At 40.5% G+C, this 17,843-nt stretch overlaps 1 protein-coding gene across 1 annotated transcript; it reads left to right on the forward strand.

The window, feature by feature from the left end:
• The first annotated feature begins 1,027 nt into the window (after nt 1–1,027).
• Nucleotides 1,028–11,566, forward strand: nt5dc2 (5'-nucleotidase domain containing 2). Its single transcript, XM_034876240.1, has 14 exons — nt 1,028–1,397; nt 3,547–3,731; nt 3,829–3,903; nt 4,005–4,060; nt 5,836–5,929; nt 6,546–6,674; nt 8,120–8,180; nt 8,287–8,389; nt 8,494–8,595; nt 8,666–8,747; nt 8,964–9,050; nt 9,855–9,995; nt 10,413–10,477; nt 10,982–11,566. The coding sequence occupies exons 1-14, from the start codon at nt 1,028–1,030 to the stop codon at nt 11,241–11,243; spliced, it is 1,812 nt and encodes a 603-aa protein (XP_034732131.1). The 3' UTR covers nt 11,244–11,566.
• Nucleotides 11,567–17,843: the final 6,277 nt, after the last annotated feature.

Raw genomic sequence — 17,843 nt, forward strand, 5'->3', positions numbered from 1 at the left:
AATGCCAGAGTAACTTGCTGAGCAAATTAAAATTGTTCTCTTGCGAGAACTCAGGATTTCCGGGGTAGATAATCAGGGCCATAGCACAATATTCTGGGCCCTGTAGAAAGGCGTTTTCTATGGGCCCCTCCCCCACATCCACAGCTATTCGTTCTAGCATCTGCAGACAATATCACATGATCTAGGACTGAGAAAAACATGCTCTATGTCTGCGGAATGTGGAGCAAGAAGTCCTATTTTTACACATGAAGTTCAGCATCACTTCAGGTTCCATAAAGAGTGCCAATATTATATAATTAAGAGATTGTTCTTAATTTAGACAGCAACATTTTGTTTGACTTTGTTCTGTTTTTAAAACAAAAAGGTTTTAGTGCTCATGGTAACTGTTTATGAGCTCTATCTGAACCAACTAGGGGGCCTACACAAGGATACTAGTAACACTCACAGGGGCAATATCTACTTACTTTTTCCTTTGATACCTCAAGTACATTTTGCTAACACTACTTACAGTAGCCTAAATACTTATTTTGTCAGTGCAGGACTTCCTCTAAACTCAGTGTACAAAGGAAGGTCCTGAATGCAATTTGAAACTTTAAAAAATGAGGTAATACTCTTCATGTCAATGTATCCTTTATATATATGTATGTATATATTTATATATATATATATATAATATAATATATTTATATATATAATATAATACATGTATACACACACACACACACACACACACACACAGATAAATTGAGTTAATGTAATTTCACAGAAAGAGTTAATGTGCTTTTAGTCTCTTCTTTTGTGTTTGTTATGATCAGTTAAATCAGATAAAGAAGAAGTCAGGTCGGGTTCTGATTGGCTGCAGGGACCATCGACCATCCCCTTTAAATGGAGAGGCGTGTTTATCCAGGGCATGGCGACGTGGGGCGAGGTGTTTTCATGTACTACGTGCTAGTGCTAGCCTGCATGAGTACATATTTGTCCTGCAGTGGAAGCAGTTCTTAGACGTGTTTACATTTGCACGAAGAAAATGTCTTTTAAGGCAGTAGGCGCTACATTAACCCGTGCACTATGGACTAAAGGACACAAGACTGCTCCTCTAGCGCAGTCTCCCCAAGTTAACAGACTTTCTTCTACATGTAGAGTGTCCGCTGCAGGCGCTGAGAGAGAGCAGGGCTGCGAAGAAAAAACAAAATTTGGCATCTCGAAGGGGCCGAGTGGCGAGCCGGCTCACAGATGCACGACTGCTGATAAGAAACGACCCAAGGGGCCGGAGCCCGTGGGTGCTCCCGGTGTGGTTACTGGTGTTAAAAGACGGTCACACACCTCTACCGCAGCTCCAGCGAACCCGACGTCCTACCTGTGGGCTCGTTACAACGATACGAAACGGCTGGTTCACGGTAAGCAAAGAGTCGCCTCTTTGTTCCTTCTCACAAGTCACCCCCAAATAGCGTCACGAGTGGGAACATTTTGTGAGTTTACTTGGATCGGAGTTTGTTTTCCATCTTTTCAAAATGGTCCCAATCGGACAGATGACAAATGAATGCTGACCCCTCCAAGCCAAACACATAGCTATTCGGGTGAACTTTAAACCTCATTCTGTTTTAAATAAGACTACATGTCAATAACAAGTTCTTCTATTGGGGCTCAAAAACGGCCCTAACGTTAGCTAACGAAAAAAAACTAGCTAGCTTATAGCTAGTAGTTTTTTTTTTTTAAAAAGCTAATGTGATATTTTCAAATTGTATGTAATGTATTTATAGCAATTCCTTACAGTGAAAATTTTGTTTTTTAAGCAGACCGTTAATTTAGTATAATATATCATCTAACGTTACATTTGACAGAAACGAAAGATAGTTTTTTTTTTGTAATAGCTAGCTAGCTAATGTTACTATAACAAAGTTTAGCAAATGTTAAAAATAGAGCAAAAATAATGGTCAACCACTTTAAAAAAGGAGTAATACAACTCTATAACACCATAGAGTTAACGTTTTTTTATTTTACTTAACACAATGCGAGTAATATAATATTGCTATGTATCAAAAACATTTACTTTTCAGCGCTGTTATTCTCTCCACGTGGCCCAGTTCCATCTCAAGTGTGTTATCATAGAGGGACAATGGATACAGCACATAAGAAGATTAGCAACAATAGATCTTTGTTAATAAACAAACAAACGCAATTACCATTTAAAAGACCTGCATTCAAAGTCTTACTCAAGTAAAAATCTACTTAAAGAACAGTAAAAGTACTCTTTTTGCAGCATAATTCCCTACTACTGTGCTATTATGATACAAGACTAGTATTAGTGCATCATGCATCACAATTTATTAACTGATCATATCTTGTCATGTAGCTAATATGTAGCGGTCACATAAATGTGGAGTATTAATATTTGCCTCCGATATGTGGTAGAGTAGAAGTATCAAGTAGCATAAAATGTGCTCCACATCCCCCCCCCCCCCTTTTTTTTCTGCACTACTTACATTTTTATATTTTTGTGTTGACACTGTAAATGGGTTGCTTAAATTTCGTTGCACAGGTACTGCATTTCTGTATAATGACAATAAAAAGGCTCAAGTAAAGTACAAGTACCTAAAAGTTGTATTATAAGGACAGTACTTGCACAAATGAACTTAGTGACCACTGGATACATGTTTTTAATAATACTTTAGTGGATAATCAATGTACATTTCTCCTTGGATGATTGCATAGGATTTTTTTTTCTCTCTCAATAACTTAATTAAATCCAAAGATAAATTGTGAATAAAATTTTAATTTAAGTTGGTCATGCAATCTCAGACTGACTAGGTATTTCTTAGATCTAAATTTAAGGGATGTGACTCCGCCCTGAAATACAGGCATTTCCCAAAGTAGAATGACTGGAGGAAAACTAGTTGGTACACATATTTCCTGTTGCACAGCTGCAGCCCTCCTTGAAATATCCCAGCACAGACAGCCTTGGCCCACTTTCCCCTACAGACCCACAGTGACAGTCCTGTGCTCATATTGCAGCCAGGGTATTAGAGGCTGTCCCTGGAACAGATTGTAAACTGTTTAATATGTGCTCATCCATTAGCCGCAGGATTGTTGTACTTACTCAAGTGTACAACAGTGGCTAGCAAACTTCTAAATAGATAATGTAAAACAAAAAAAAACTCTATTAAAAGAGTTATGCTAATGAATGTTATGCTCACCAATCAGGGATAAACAAAATCCAGTACAAAAGGGCTTTGCGAAATGTTTTTTTTTGTTTGTTGGATGGATCTAGTTCTCTGAAGTCACATTATGCAACCTTTGATGAGTGTGCCAGCCCCCACTAGATTGAGAACAGCGGTGGAATTACTGCCGTCCTGTCAGAAGGTTTCTTAATACAAGACAATAGTATAGATTTTTTTTTTACATTTTGAATGGCCTAATCCTTCCCTTCCTCAAAATGAAAACCGCGACGTGTGTCTTGTTCCCTTTATCTTAGTTGTGTATTTCTGTGTGATCTGATCTGTATTTAACTTATTTAATTTAAAAGAGTGTTTCCCCATCTGCTCTCAGATGTGATCCCACCAGGTGCGTGTAACCTCCTCAACTCCAGCACCATCTACGCCAACAATGAGGTCGACCTGGATGAGGTGGACATCTACGGCTTTGACTATGACTACACACTGGCTCTGTACTCAAACGCGCTCCACTCAATGATCTACAATACAGCGAGAGACTTCCTAATCGAACAATTTAAGGTGTGTTTTACAGCAGCTGCATGCAAGTACTGTATATTGTCACTACAACCGCTTATAGATTACGGTTAACTCAACATTTTGAACCCCTGTTTGACAGTACCCGGAATGCATCCGCAAATATGATTACATTCCAAACTTCACCGTTCGGGGTCTTCACTATGACATCCAAAAGGTACATTTTTTTAAATCAAAAATTTCCCATTGCAGAAAGAGAAATATTTACATAGATTTACTGCACAGATAATTACAAGTAAAACTCTTTTCCTCTTGTAGGGTCTTCTGATGAAGATCGATGCCTTCCATTACATTGAGCCTGGGACGGTGTATCGGTAAGAGGCTGATGCTGTATTGAGTGTATGTTAAGTAACATTTATGCCACCTTGTTCTCCGCCAAGGAGGTTACGTTTTCAGTTCGGCTTGTTTGTCTGTTTGTTTGTCAGCAGGACTATGAATAAACTACTGGCCATTGTCATAAACTAGGTATTATTAATCATGGGTCCGGGAGAGCCATTCATTTTCGAAGCACGTCAGAGTCACGGGGCCGATACAAACCTGCGTTAACAATACAAGATCGGGGCAACCCCTAGTTTACCCAGTATAGAGTGTGCGCCCCATGTAGGCTGAGGCCTTGGCAGCGGCCACGGGTTTGAATGTGACCAACAGCCGTTTGCTGCATGCCGTTCCCTCTATCTCTCTTCCCTCTTCTGTCTTCAAGCTGTCCTGTCAATAAAGGCCATGAAAAAGCCCCAAAAATAATCTTAAAAAACAACGGCTCGCATAAATGGAGTGCCATAAAAGACTTTGGACTCTTGGCTCCACATTGACTTGTGCTTAGGCCTCCTTCCTTCTGTCTGTGCATGTGTTTGGTCCTGTGTGTCTTGTATTTGTCTCTCTGTCTTTTTTGTTTGCTTGTTATGAAGGTAAATATGGTGCAAAAGGTGAGACCTTTTAAAATACGATGTGACAACTTGCAGAGCAAAAAATCTGAACTTGTACGTTTAAAATTGCACTTGTAAAAATAAAATTTGCACTCGTAAAAATAAAAATGTGCGCGTGCAAAAAAGTGTCCCGCTGGAACTCCAATCAGGTCAAGGTCGACAGCTAAGCTTTCTTGCAATGTTGCCATGCTGGCCGATCCCCACCGATGACCGTCCGTCTGCGGCTGCAGGACCTGGAGCTCACCGCCAGTGTTTCAGTTTGACTGTTACAAAGTGATGAGATAATTAAAAGGTAGTTACAGTTTTTAGAAGTGGGCTGGCTGCTAGCTAGCCAACGCTAGCTTCCATGCTACATGGCGGTAGAAGCTTGCTGTTCCCGGCCGTCCTGTTGGCTCAGAGCTCCCCAGACTAAGTCCACAGGTACAAAATAGTTTTGCACCAAACGTATCGCAAGAAGTGTCGCAAAAGTCGATGCGCGCAGATTGGCCACTGTGTGATGTGAGAGAGTACACTGCAGCGACAGATTCAAGAGGTTGTCATCACTGACTTGTGGTTTGTGATGAAAAATGAACCTGAGAAAACAAATTTACATGAATAAATGTTGCACATTTCTGAATATTTTCATAGAAGTGCAAATTTCAATTTACATGTTCAGATTTTTTTTCCAAGCTCTCGTTTTTTCTTCTTCTTCTTTTTGTGACTTCACATTTAGATCACAAATGTGCTAAGTTTTTGCAAGTGTAAATTTTATTTTTTTAAAGTGTAAATTTTAACATACAAGTTCTCACATCGTATTTTTCAAGCTCTCACCTTTTGCACCATATTTGCCTCTATAGTTTGTTTGTGTGTGTCTGTTTCTGTGTGTCTTGTTGGTAAACTGCAGGCTCTGTTCCTGCTGTTGGGTCTTCCCCATTCCCGTCTTTCCTCTCTGTGTTTTGGTCCTGGGACGCGTTCTTATGTCTCAGTGTATGATTTGTTAAGTGCATAATAATAAAAAATATTTGATCACAAAAACGGCCTTAGCTGAGGTCTGCGCTCTCCGGTGTGCCCTTGTAGTTTCTTTATCTACATCCCTGCTGCTGAAATCAAAATCATCGGTGCTTTATCTGATAAGGTTGTTTGTGTATTAAAGCTCTATTGCATTTACTTCTGTTTGATGTTCCTAGCGGACTGAGCCCAGTGCCTGACGAGGAAGTCCTTCAGCTCTACGGGGGGACCTACCATGTCCCCCTCCAGCAGGACAGTGGCTTCTATGGAAAGGTGACGAGGATAGTTTTTACATGTTAGCAGAGTATAGTAATATGAACACAATTGGATAATCTTAATCGGGTCCTTCCGTTTGCTTTGAGTGTTTGTAATAACTTGTGTGGCAAGAGCTGCCTGACATTTATAATAAAGTTATTGCACTTTGCATTCAGAGGTTTTCTTCTCTGTAAAACACGCATTTGGCTTGGGACAGATGAGAAAGCTCCTCTTAACTTTGTGGGCTCAACACATTTGTTATAATCTCAAACAGGCATGTATTTCAGGATTAAATCTGTTACTGTCTAGTATTGCATAAACCCAGATTATGAATTTTGTAATCTCGTTTGTTCCATCGTCATCATGACTCAGCTGGAAGGTGGTGTTCCAGTCCCTAAAAGCTACCCGCACGAAATCTGTGTCCAACAAAATAATTAGTTTTTAGTTATGAGTTTTGTGGGAGTCAATCAGTCAGTCAAATCTCTATTGTGTCTGACAGGCATAAAGGACTTGTTTGCTAATTTTTGCAATTTGGACTCTGATGATTAAATCAGGCTGACATGGGTCTTTTAAGTGCTTTCCTACAGCAGGAAGTATGCCTCTCCATCTTCTAATTCTCCTTCAAACATCACAGGGACCAAGGGTTAAGCAGTTCATGGACATCTTCTCCATTCCTGAGATGACTCTCTTGGCTGCAATGAATGATTTTTTCATCACCAGCGGCATTGAATACGATCCAGTTCACCTCTTCAAGGATGTGTCGGTGAGTGTGATCCCAACTCTCGCTTTATTGAATGTTACACCCTGGCAGATGTGGCTTCACCCTGTGGTGCATGCTGAGAAGTTTACTGACCCAGTGTATTTGACTGTTACACATACTGTGATTCTCCAGCTGGAGGCTCAGGAATCTGCTGAGCTCCGTACACACTTTGCTTCTTGGTAGAACACAGAACAATAGCGCTTTTCCTCTCTGTCCTGAGATGCCAGGGTTTCCAATTGCAGGGCACCAGAGCTCTGCTTTGATTGAAGAAAAAACTGTCAGGTTCTTAAGCAAAATACTCATGTGAGATCAGCACAGCCCCATGACTTTGTAGATTTGTTGTGAAGACCTGTATAACAAGCCTGACAAGCCAGACCACATCAAGATGTTAGGTCTGGGAACTTAACATAGGCAGGTCTCAATCCGAGGGGCGGGATAAACAGTTGTCTTTCAAATTCCCTGTGCATGCAATAGGATAGCGCTACAACCAACCAGAGCAGTAGTTGATAGATTAAACTTTTGCCATATCCGGTTGGCAAAACTCCAAACACATTTTCATTTGTTAGGAAGGCCTCCGGGCTTAACTTCTAGTCTTCCAGAGTCGCGGCCAAAGCCGATTTGTTGTTTGCTAGCAACAGCAGCAGCCATCTTCTTTGTTTTTAAGTAGCAGGGAATTCATGCCGAACTGTCACAACTTTCATGTTTGACTTTACACATAAGTGTGATTGGCCTGACCAGAAGTTGGTTTTTCCAGTTCACGAGCCAACGGAGAGTTTCTAGACCGACCCTGGCTGCAAATTACATTTGCTGCCGCTAGGGTGCGTCTAGATTTCTAGGCTATTGTATAATCGTTTCCACAAACGAACTCCGGACTGTTTCCAAGGAATTGTAGTTCTTGTCATAGTCCGGAGCGTCCCCTTCACACATGTAGCACACAACATGGATGTTGCTCATGTCAAGTGTGTCCTCACTTACTTGAAATACGTTTGTTTTAGACAATGAGCGGTGCTGGGTAGAAGGTGCAGCTGCAGCAGACGGGACATGACAAGGATTACATTGAATCTCTGCGCCATTTATAACTGTTTGTAAACAACCGAGTCTCCTGCTCTTCCTTGATTTTGTCCATTTGTGGCATCAGCTCTTACTAACAAAAGTTCCCTGAATCCCGTTGTCTCTCCAGTTAGACATTTTCGTTTCAGTCTAAATGTAAATCTCCCCCAGATGTTTGTTTATTCCCAGTGTTGCGCGAGCAGAATGAAACATCATCAATTTTCACACATTTGGAGCAATCCTAGATTACACTGATTTTGTACTAGGCAGCTGGCAGGGTAAACACCCTTTTAATGTCCAATCCGACTGATTTGGACATTTTCGTTCTTGCCAATGGCAATGTCTGGATAATTTCATGTTTGAAAAAGCAGCTTATGTAATACTTCTTTAATCCTCAGGAAGCAATTGGCATGGTTCACCTGAAAGGCTACATGTACAAATGGGTCATGAAAGATCTTGGTAAGAAATATTTTTCCTTAGTTTGTATCAAGCCAGCACATTACTGCACATAAATAATATTACAGTAACATTTTGTGCCACTGAGCTGTCTTTCTTCTCGTCATAGATAAGTTAATTCAGAGAGGAGAGGAGACTGCTGCTGTTTTGCATCGATTGGTCAGTCACGGAAAGAAACTATTTCTCATAACCAACAGTCCCTTCAGCTTTGTGTAAGTGTTGGCTATATGTCAGCTACGAGTCCAGTCTGATTCACAACGAGCGTAACAATCCGTTATTCTAATGGTGGTTTTTGTTTTCTACCCCCTGTGTGCAGGGATAAAGGGATGAAACACATGGTGGGGAAAGAATGGAGAGACTTCTTTGATGTTGTCATTGTCCAAGCAGACAAACCTCACTTCTTCACTGATTGCATCAAGTGAGTAAATGTTTGGGAGAAAGTGGTGGATCTGGTTCAGAAATGCCATTAAAAATGTTTACCTTTTCAGACCCTTCAGGCGCTTGGACAGTAATGGAGACCTTCGGTGGGAAAAGATAAACAGTTTAGACAAAGGACAGATCTACAAACAGGTCTGTATCTCCTTCTGCTACTGTCTCAAAGCTAAATGTTTCCCTATGTTTGTGCTGTCCCTACCCTCTCATCATTATTAGGTGTTCTCCCTCCATTTAGTAGTGTGTTTTCTTTTTTTTTTTTTTATGTGACACGTTTTGTACTTGTTGCATTCTGTGTGTCCTAATGAACTAAACAGAATAGCCTGTGGTTTGTGGTTTTCTTTTGTGTTCCAGGGAAATCTGTTTGACTTTCTCCGACTGACAGGCTGGCGAGGTTCAAGGGTTCTTTACTTTGGAGACCATCTTTATTCTGATCTGGCTGTAAGTGTCGAAGCATGGGGATGTATCACTGCGTTAAGTATCCACAGTATGACTAACGGTTGTTGTGACAAGGACGTTTTTCTATGCATTTAATGCATACAATGTGTCCTGTTTCCTCTAAAAGTGTGAATCTGTCAAAATTATTTAATTTTTCAGAAAAGAAAAAAAAGTACAACTTATTCATTATTTACGGTCTAGACCCTGTCAAACACAGACGTGCAGTGCCAAACACACTGCCAGATGCCAACTGTCTCCACCTATTGCACAATTCAGAAAATTTCCAATCTGATGTTTGGGTGGGGCCAGAGGGGCTCTGCTAATTGTTATTAGCAAAGGTTTTAAATTGGATTTGAAAGTGGCTAAAGTTGGGGCGCTCATGGGTTCCATCTGTGTGCAGAAATGGGATTATCTAAAAGTATCTAAAACGTTATCTGTAATGTGATTCATAAACCAGCAGCAACACTTTTTAAAATGTATTCAGTCAGCTGCTGAAAGCCACTGATTGACTCTGTAAACAAAGACATCCAGACTAGGTGATGCCAAAGAGGCCTGGTGACGTAAATGCTCCTGAGTATTTTTGGTGTTTCTGCTCCGGAACATTGAAAGATGAGCAGATGTGTGCTTTGACAAGGATTACTGCTTCAGGAACCAAATATTATTCCTGTGGATAAGATTACCCTGGAGTCCTCTGCTGCTTCTCTCTTAAATAAAGATGCAGCGTCTTGATGGATTTTTGTAGAACACACTGATGACTTGGCATTGTACAGGCTAGTGTTTGACCAAAGCCATTTCACTTGGTGGTAGGACCTGATGTTGCGACATGGCTGGCGTACAGCAGCCATAGTGCCGGAGCTGGAGCAGGAAACCAAAGTGGTGAGCACCAAGCAGTACGCTCTGAGCCTCACCTGGCTGCAGGCGTTAACGGGCCTGATGGAACGCCTACAGGTGAGAAGTCAATCCTTTTCTATTCCATTTTTACGTCAAATAACAGCAGTGACACGCCTGAAAATACCTGTCTTGACCAACTCCAACCCAAAATGTGTTAAGTTAAGGGGACAGATTTTGACATAGCTAGCACTGATTCCTATTTGTTAAGCCTCATATTGCCAAACCACCACCTGCACTGACACTTCTTTCCAGCTGTTTGTCACTGGGTCTTAACCAGTATGATGACATGTTGACAAAACAGGATGTCAGAAATATTGTCCGAACGGTGTGTGTTCTCACCTTTTTTAACTGAAGCTCAGATGATAATTTGGTCATGTATCTGTAAATATTATGTTGTTGTCAAATGTTTTTTTGTTTGTTTCCTGTATAACGGACCATGATTTGTTCATATTGTTGTTTTCTTAATTATCTTAGACTCATCGGGACCCAGAGTCTAAAGTGGTGTTTAAGGAATGGCACAACGAGAGAGACGAACTCATGTGGGTGCCATTCATTTAATCCATCACACAATGTTATGTACCCCCCATGAACCTAATGACCTGGCTATTATCACATAATGGTGCATTTATTAAAGAATTGGACTTCCAGTAAAGTACAGTTCTGAGGTACTTTTAAGTTCTATGACACTTTATACTTACTCCACTATATTTACTTGACAGCTGTTGTAGATTAAAATTTAAAGAACCTACAATGAGCATATAACATAACATATGATGCTATTTGACAGTACATTAATCTACCTAACTGTTAAAATAGTTAGAATTAGCTTCGCTTTGAACCGCTGTAATATTAATATGCTGTTTGAATGCAGAGGTCTGCCTCTTTAGTGCAAGTCTTTCACTTATAATTGGGTATTTTTACTTTGTTGTTTTGCTACTTTTACTCTAGTAAAGTATCTGAACACACCTTTTACACATATGTATTTACACATGCCTAGAATGATTTGAATGTATATACCCTAACTTTTTTTTTATGTGGCGCAGGGTGATGACAAAGAACTTGTTCAACCCTCAGTTTGGCAGCCTCTTCCGAACGTGTCACAACCCCACTTACTTCTCCAGACGTCTGTGTCGTTTCTCGGACATCTACATGGCCTCGCTCAGCTGCCTTTTAAATTACGACGTCTCGTACACCTTCTACCCCCGCCGCACCCCCTTGCAGCACGAGGCTCCTCTGTGGATGGACCAGCTTTGCACAGGCTGCATGAAGACCCCTTTCCTAGAGGAGATGTCTCACATACGATGAGATTTCTGTGCTCTCCTCAGTGACTGTCCGATGTTTCCTATTTTAGGCCCGGCAGACATATCTTAGTTTCTTTTTATATAGCTATTTTTCTTTTTAGTCAAGAAGGTGCCGCACAAATCCCTCTAAAGGGCAAATGATCCCTGTTCTACCCAGTGACCCACTTCCCTGAGGGGTTCACTAGAGGGGGCTGTAGATTTAGCTACTGTCCAGGGAGCATGGGGTTCAATATTGACAGACAGTTGTCTGGTTTCAGCCTGAAAGTGATGTGAAAATGCTGAGCAATAAACCGCTACCGACGCACAAATAAACCAGTAAAATCTGACACAATTATGTGTTGATTTTTTTTCTTTTTTCTTTTCTTATATAGGCAAAATGTTGGGAGGGCGTTATAGACGCCAGGTTAAGACTTTTCTATGGAACATGGTAACAGATTTATGATGAAATTACAATTTTAATGACATTATTTTAGCTGTCCTTGTTTTTTGATGGAGTTTTTTTTTGGGGGGGGGGGGGTACATTTTGGTGATGTGTTTTTGGATTTGATTGTGTTTGTTTTTGTTCTTAATGCTAGACGTCTTATGTTTCTTTGTCTACTAACATCTTGGCACCATGTTGGAAAGTGTTTTCACTTTCACGTGTTCTGAATCTGATGAGATTAGGATTATTGGGAACAGATTGAGGACAGCCTATCCTTCACAGTTAACGAAATGCATGTGAATAGTTGCGCGTGTAGTCAAGCCTCTATGAAGTTGCCTTCCTTTTTTTTTTGATTGGTCCGTTGGTTGCTAGGCCGCGCAGCCTCCATTCATCACCACTGTACTCGGCATCACTAACTCATTCACTCCAGCTGCCTGCTTGAAGACAACAGCCAAGGTACTGTCCCCTCTGCATGTTTGGACACGGGGAGTAGTGGTGTTGTCCAGTGGTGTGGTGTGTGTACAGTTGCAGCTGAATTCCAATATCTGGAGCAGAGAGTACAGCGGCATTGGTCAAGTTTTGAGTAGTTCTGTCCCGTGGAGGAATTGTGGGTGTAGCTGCTCCTATACGCGCTGAAATGCACGGGCAGTAGCTTGTCGCTACGCGGATGTTTGTGTTGTTACGTAGCAGATATCTTTGTTGCAACATCTTTTCAGTCCTCTTCATGTTTTACTCGAAGAGCCAAAAGTTGTGTTTTAAGAGTGCCCGTTAAAAACTAGAATATAACTAAAAATTGTATCGCTGACATCATCGTCGCGTGTCGATTGTGGTGGGATTGTTTTAAGACATTTTTAGCCTTGTTCGTTTTCTAAGAGACGACATTTTATCAGGTATTTCCCGGGGAGTATATGTTTTTAGTGTGACTTGACGTGCTTGATTTTAATTTCTTTTTGTGGGTGACCTGAAGGAAAACCCCCTCTTTGTGCTCTGTGTGATTCCTATCAGAACATCGCATGCAGATGTGTCACGTGGGGTTATTTGCCCACCCTACTTTTCCAATGCAAAACACATTAAACTGCATGTATATTCTATATCTGAACATGGCTATCATCGACAAACTGGGGTTAACAGTTCTCGTTTCTAAATCATAAAAGCCTAGCTTGATATTTCCTTAATGTAACGATTTTTAAAGTGTTAAATAATAAATACATTATGACAATCCTAAATAAATACATTTAAAAATAACCAATAGTGTGTGTGTGTGTGTGTGTGTGCGTAAACTGTTATGTCCATTTGCAAGAGTGTTTTTTTTTTTTTCACAAAAGCATTTTCCCCAATGTCATTTCTTTTAATAATGTCATAGTTCCTGCAGCTTTGCCTTCTATTGAGTATTTTTTTAACACGTTATGGCATAATTGAATGACAATTTAGTTATTGTTGGCACCTCAACTATCCTGTTCAAGCTTTATAGATTTATGTGACACTTGATGACCGAGTGAATCATACAGGCTGTTGATCCATAAACCACATTCCCATTAAGGGATGCGGGGTTTCCAGTTTCCTGCACTAAGTGACTCTATCTCTTGTTGCACTTCAACACCTCTCATGACACACTGCTTGGTGGCTGCGTATTGCATCCAGTGTTAAATCCTCTGGGTATGTTTTCTTTTTCTCTTCCGGACGAAACACTTCACTGTGTTCCCCCCTTGACTGATTTGAGTGGAATACAGGTCTCCATTTATTCACTGAAAAAGCATTGAAATGCTCTAATAGAATCACATTAGCATCAATAAACATATTTTAGGCTGTGTAACAAGAGGAAATCCAAAGATTTAGAGTACCTTATATACTGTACCTTATTTACTGACAATACTGAATATTTGTTTGTGGTACTTGAGAGGAATGATTCATTGTGTTTATTAATGTCATTTGGAAGTCGAGAGAGGGTATCAGCTCATTTTTTGTCTTTTTTTTGTGTTACAGTACATCTCTTAGAGTAGGATTTCAGTATTAGTTGGATTTCCCTGATACCAGCATCCTGTTTTAGACTGCATGATACCCAAAGCCAGAAGGTATCGGCCCATATTGATTTCTGACTGCTGATCATTTTACATGATTTTGAATTTCAACACGCCAAAAAGATGAATGCTTGGAGTGTTTATTCTATTTCAGTGGTGCATCTGTGTATTTGTGAGGTTGACTGGGGTTCCTGTCTATTTCATTGGGCCGCCTGCCTTCAGTGAATACCCTAAGCCTGCACCTGAGCAGCAGAAACTGCCAGGACTGAACAAGGTTAATCTACTGACCTCTTTAAATGTGTTTAATGCATTTGGCACTAAAGCCTAAAGCCCCATTTTAGTGATAAATGTACTCATTCCCACTCACTTGTTTAACAGATCCAGTTTTTATTATATACTATAACATAGTTTTTTTTAGCATAGAGACTTTATTTGAAACTTGCATAGGACAGTCCCTAATATGATTATACAGAGTTTTAGTGTTCTAAAACCAGTCCCCTCTCTGCCAGTAATCTTCACCCTCCCGCTCCTGGAAACCCTTCACCCTCCAGTGCCTCCATCCTGGATTTCTATACACAGCATGCCATCCATTCACAGTTCCATTTCTTCATCCTTTTCTTTCTATTGCTCCACTTTTCCCTTTTCCATCCTCACTCCTTCATTTCCTCATCTCCCAATTCTTTTACACGTAAAACCCTCCCCTCTTCACATCTTTATGCTTCCAGTTGAGTGCCTCCGTGTCTGTCGCCATGCGAGCTGTGGGAGGCTGCGGACTCCGATGATTTGTATGCTCTGGCAGCCAGTCCCTCCTCACAGCAGCCTCTTCTATTATTCAATGTAACGGGACCGTCACTTTCTGCAGCTGAGCAACGTTTTCTGCTCAGCGTAGGAAGATTTTCCTGCTTCAGATGATATTTTTTCACCAACAACAATAGAAGCCCCACAGAGAAAACTCTGGCTTACAAGGTTTGTTTTGATTGATCATGACTCTTGGATCAGACCTTTAGGGGGGCTCAGCCCACAATGAGATTGTGACACGGATAAAGTGCCTTGTGACCTATTGATGAGCGTTGGGGAGATGTATTGTCTCCTGCCAAAGTCCTGGAGTGGGGCAGTTTAAATTCACTGTTGTGTAATCATTAATCAATATGAATAAGGTTAAATCCAGATAGCCCAAATTGTTTTTCTAGCTGTTTTGTCCCAAGGGCTATGTAAAATGAATAACATGCCAAACTCATAAAGTTAACTGATTTAGTGGGAGTGATTATGTAAACGTGGATGTACAGTTATGAGTTAAACACTATAAATTCTATAATTGGAGGTTCACAAGTTTTTAATTGCACCACCAGACCAGAACTTTGCATTGGAAATGCAAGAACTTTAAAGCACGTGCAAAAACACACTAAATGGTGTTAATGGCAACAACAAAAAATGGATTAAAACTGCTAAGATGGTAATAAAGGGTGTGATGGACTTTAGTACAAATATTTTGTATGCATATACAATTAACTTAAAGTTATAATTTGTGAAATTTTCATGGGAATAAATGCATCAGTGACACTGACCTAGATGTTTAACCAATTACAGAGGTCTGGGAAAACTCACTTCTTTCGAACTCCACACCCACAGATTTGATTTATTTCCCACTTATAGTAATCAGCCCCAACTTACACGGACTCAAGTGACACCACTTGAGGGCAATTAAAACTTTGTGCAGCTCCCTCTGGAGCCACGTAGTACTTCTAAGACCTGTAACACTGTGTAAAATCACTAGTGTTCCCCTTTGGGCCTGTTGATCTGATCTTTCATCCCCTTACACAATAATGCTGTTTATATAAAAAAGTAACAACCACTTTGCTAGAAACCTCTATGCTTCAGGAGTGACCTTAAAGTCGAATTGATACCTAAACCTACCCTTGAACGCTCCGTTTCATCCAGTTGTTTACTTGAACCTTTAGCCCATTTTGATCTGTTGTATGCACCTCAATTGCCCAATAAAGGGTTTGAAAACCGGGCCATCCCTCCACTTTGCTATTGTATATACAGTATAAAAAGAAACCAGGGGAAGAATCAGAGCTTCACCCAGTCAGTTTCCACACAAGCTGTTCCAGATTTCACATGGATTATTTAGATGCCGGTTTATTTGAGGCCATTGGCTGCTGCTGAGACACTCTGCAGCTCTTTCATCATCATACATGTAGGATTCCCCTTTGGCACTGTGTCAAACATGCAAGCCTGTGACGATGTGCTCTTTGGCTGTGCCATTGAATTTCTCCTGCGCACTTACCCTCTCGTGCTTTGATTTGATTTCTGATGTTTTTATTTATGTTATAAATCCCTTTTTTTTTATACAAAAGCCCTGTCTTTGATGTCTGAAATACAAGCCAGTGCTGTATTTAATATATTCAGAGGCACCAGGGATGAGAAGCTGCATTAAATGAAGGCGTATTATGTCATGGTGAAGCCGGGGAACGCTGGTAACATAGAGAAAATTGTATTAGCAACTACATTGTTTTCCTTATTTTGTCCTGTTTTTCATAAATGTGGCCCCTATTTCTCCTACCTTAAAAGACATTGTGTTGTTTTTTTCTTAGGTGACTTCTTAATTATTGTTGTCCCAGGCACCACAAAACAAACAATATTTAAAACCTCATGTTGATGCTTATCCTTTTATTTTTTATTTTTTCAAGAAATTTGAGGCATAAGTACCCCCCGCCCCCCTCTTGTTGAATTTTTCAATTGCAAATTACATTTGTGTGCATTCTCTGCTCAAAGGAGGATGCCAGTTGGACCTCTGCAAACAGCTCATTAGAACAAAAGTGTTGGGTCTCTTTGATTGGCTCTGAATGAGTAGCCTCTGCATCTGTGCGGCTTCTATGTTCACTCATCACAAGTTGTCTTTGTAGTGTTTCCAGTTTGTTAAGTTTCTCTATTCCTAAAATGTATGTACAGTACATAGGTGTAATCACTGAGTTACTCAGTGCTATACCTCACATCCACACTCTTTGATATCGGCCTTGTTAACATTCAGGAAAGCGTCTTGTCACAGCTGTAGCATCTTAAGTCCGCAGCTTGTTTTTTTACTTTTACATTAAACTATCCTCGTCACCTTCATCTGGCTTGATTGACGTGACTGGAAAACCACTGAAAAATTACCAAAAAGTTATTTTCAATGTGCCACAGCTCCTCACTAGATATACTTAAAGGGGCAGTAGTTTTAGGGGGAAAGGTCGGAGGAATGTGGACATGAGTCACAGGAAAAGGAGTGTGTTCTCCTGAACCATCCATCCAGAGCTACAAAACACAGGGCACGTACTAATAAAAGTGCTCATGTTAGGTTTTTTTGGGCTTTTTCCCTTTCCTTTATTGTGTTCCTTTATATTTCCTGCCCTCTTTGCCACTACAGTCTGATTTTCTCCAGGTGACACGTATGCAGAACTTTCTCTTTATTTTCTGCTGTTTTCTGTTATTTACTGCTGTTTCCATGCAAACGCTGATTTACATCTTGGTGCCCAGGAGAGGGCACTGTTACTCTGCATTCTCATGAGCATTACTTACAAAGTAGTAATAAAGCATACGCATGTAGACTTACTCTATTCAACACTTTAAAGACACTCACAGTATTGAAATAACCAACTTTCTTATTGACCCTTCCAGTGCAAATGTTTCTGAAATCCAAGAACACCTAATCTTGGATTGTTCAATGCTGCAGTAATTGTAATGAAATAAAAAAAATCTGATTTACTATTCGTGCTTTCAGTTGAAAGCAAAAGGAATAAAACCTGCCCTTTGGCTTTTTAGCATTTCTCCACTGGCCGAGGAATTTAAAGTTGAGTTTGTCTTTGCTGTGGTGAGTCATCTATTGATCACCTGGCACCTTCTCATTGCAAAAACCAACCATCACGGAGCTGTTTGGGACACAGCAGAGAGATAGCATGTCACTATGGATCCATTAGAACTGAAAAAGATCTTTTACTGCAACAATGATCAATGAGCACCATGTCCCTGTAGCTGTTGTACGGCATCAGATCCTCGTCTGAAAAAGATGAACTGCTGAGGAAAAAAAACCAATGGTGCGACCTCTAGGTCACCTGCTAGAGTGTGCACCAGTCCTTGCCAACAGCCAGGGTTTGTATGCTACCCGAGGCTTTTTGCTGCATGTCAA

Source organism: Etheostoma cragini, chromosome 7 (genome assembly GCF_013103735.1).
Source record: "Etheostoma cragini isolate CJK2018 chromosome 7, CSU_Ecrag_1.0, whole genome shotgun sequence".
NCBI classification, from domain to species: Eukaryota; Metazoa; Chordata; class Actinopteri; order Perciformes; family Percidae; genus Etheostoma; species Etheostoma cragini.

Bases quoted from the DNA above. Each gene is read 5' to 3' on its own strand.
- nt5dc2 (XM_034876240.1), top strand. From the start codon at position 1,028: ATGTCTTTTAAGGCAGTAGGCGCTACATTAACCCGTGCACTATGGACT. The intron at 1,398-3,546 runs GTAAGCAAAGAG...ATCTGCTCTCAG, and splicing joins TACGAAACGGCTGGTTCACG to ATGTGATCCCACCAGGTGCG. The intron at 5,930-6,545 runs GTGACGAGGATA...CAAACATCACAG, and splicing joins ACAGTGGCTTCTATGGAAAG to GGACCAAGGGTTAAGCAGTT.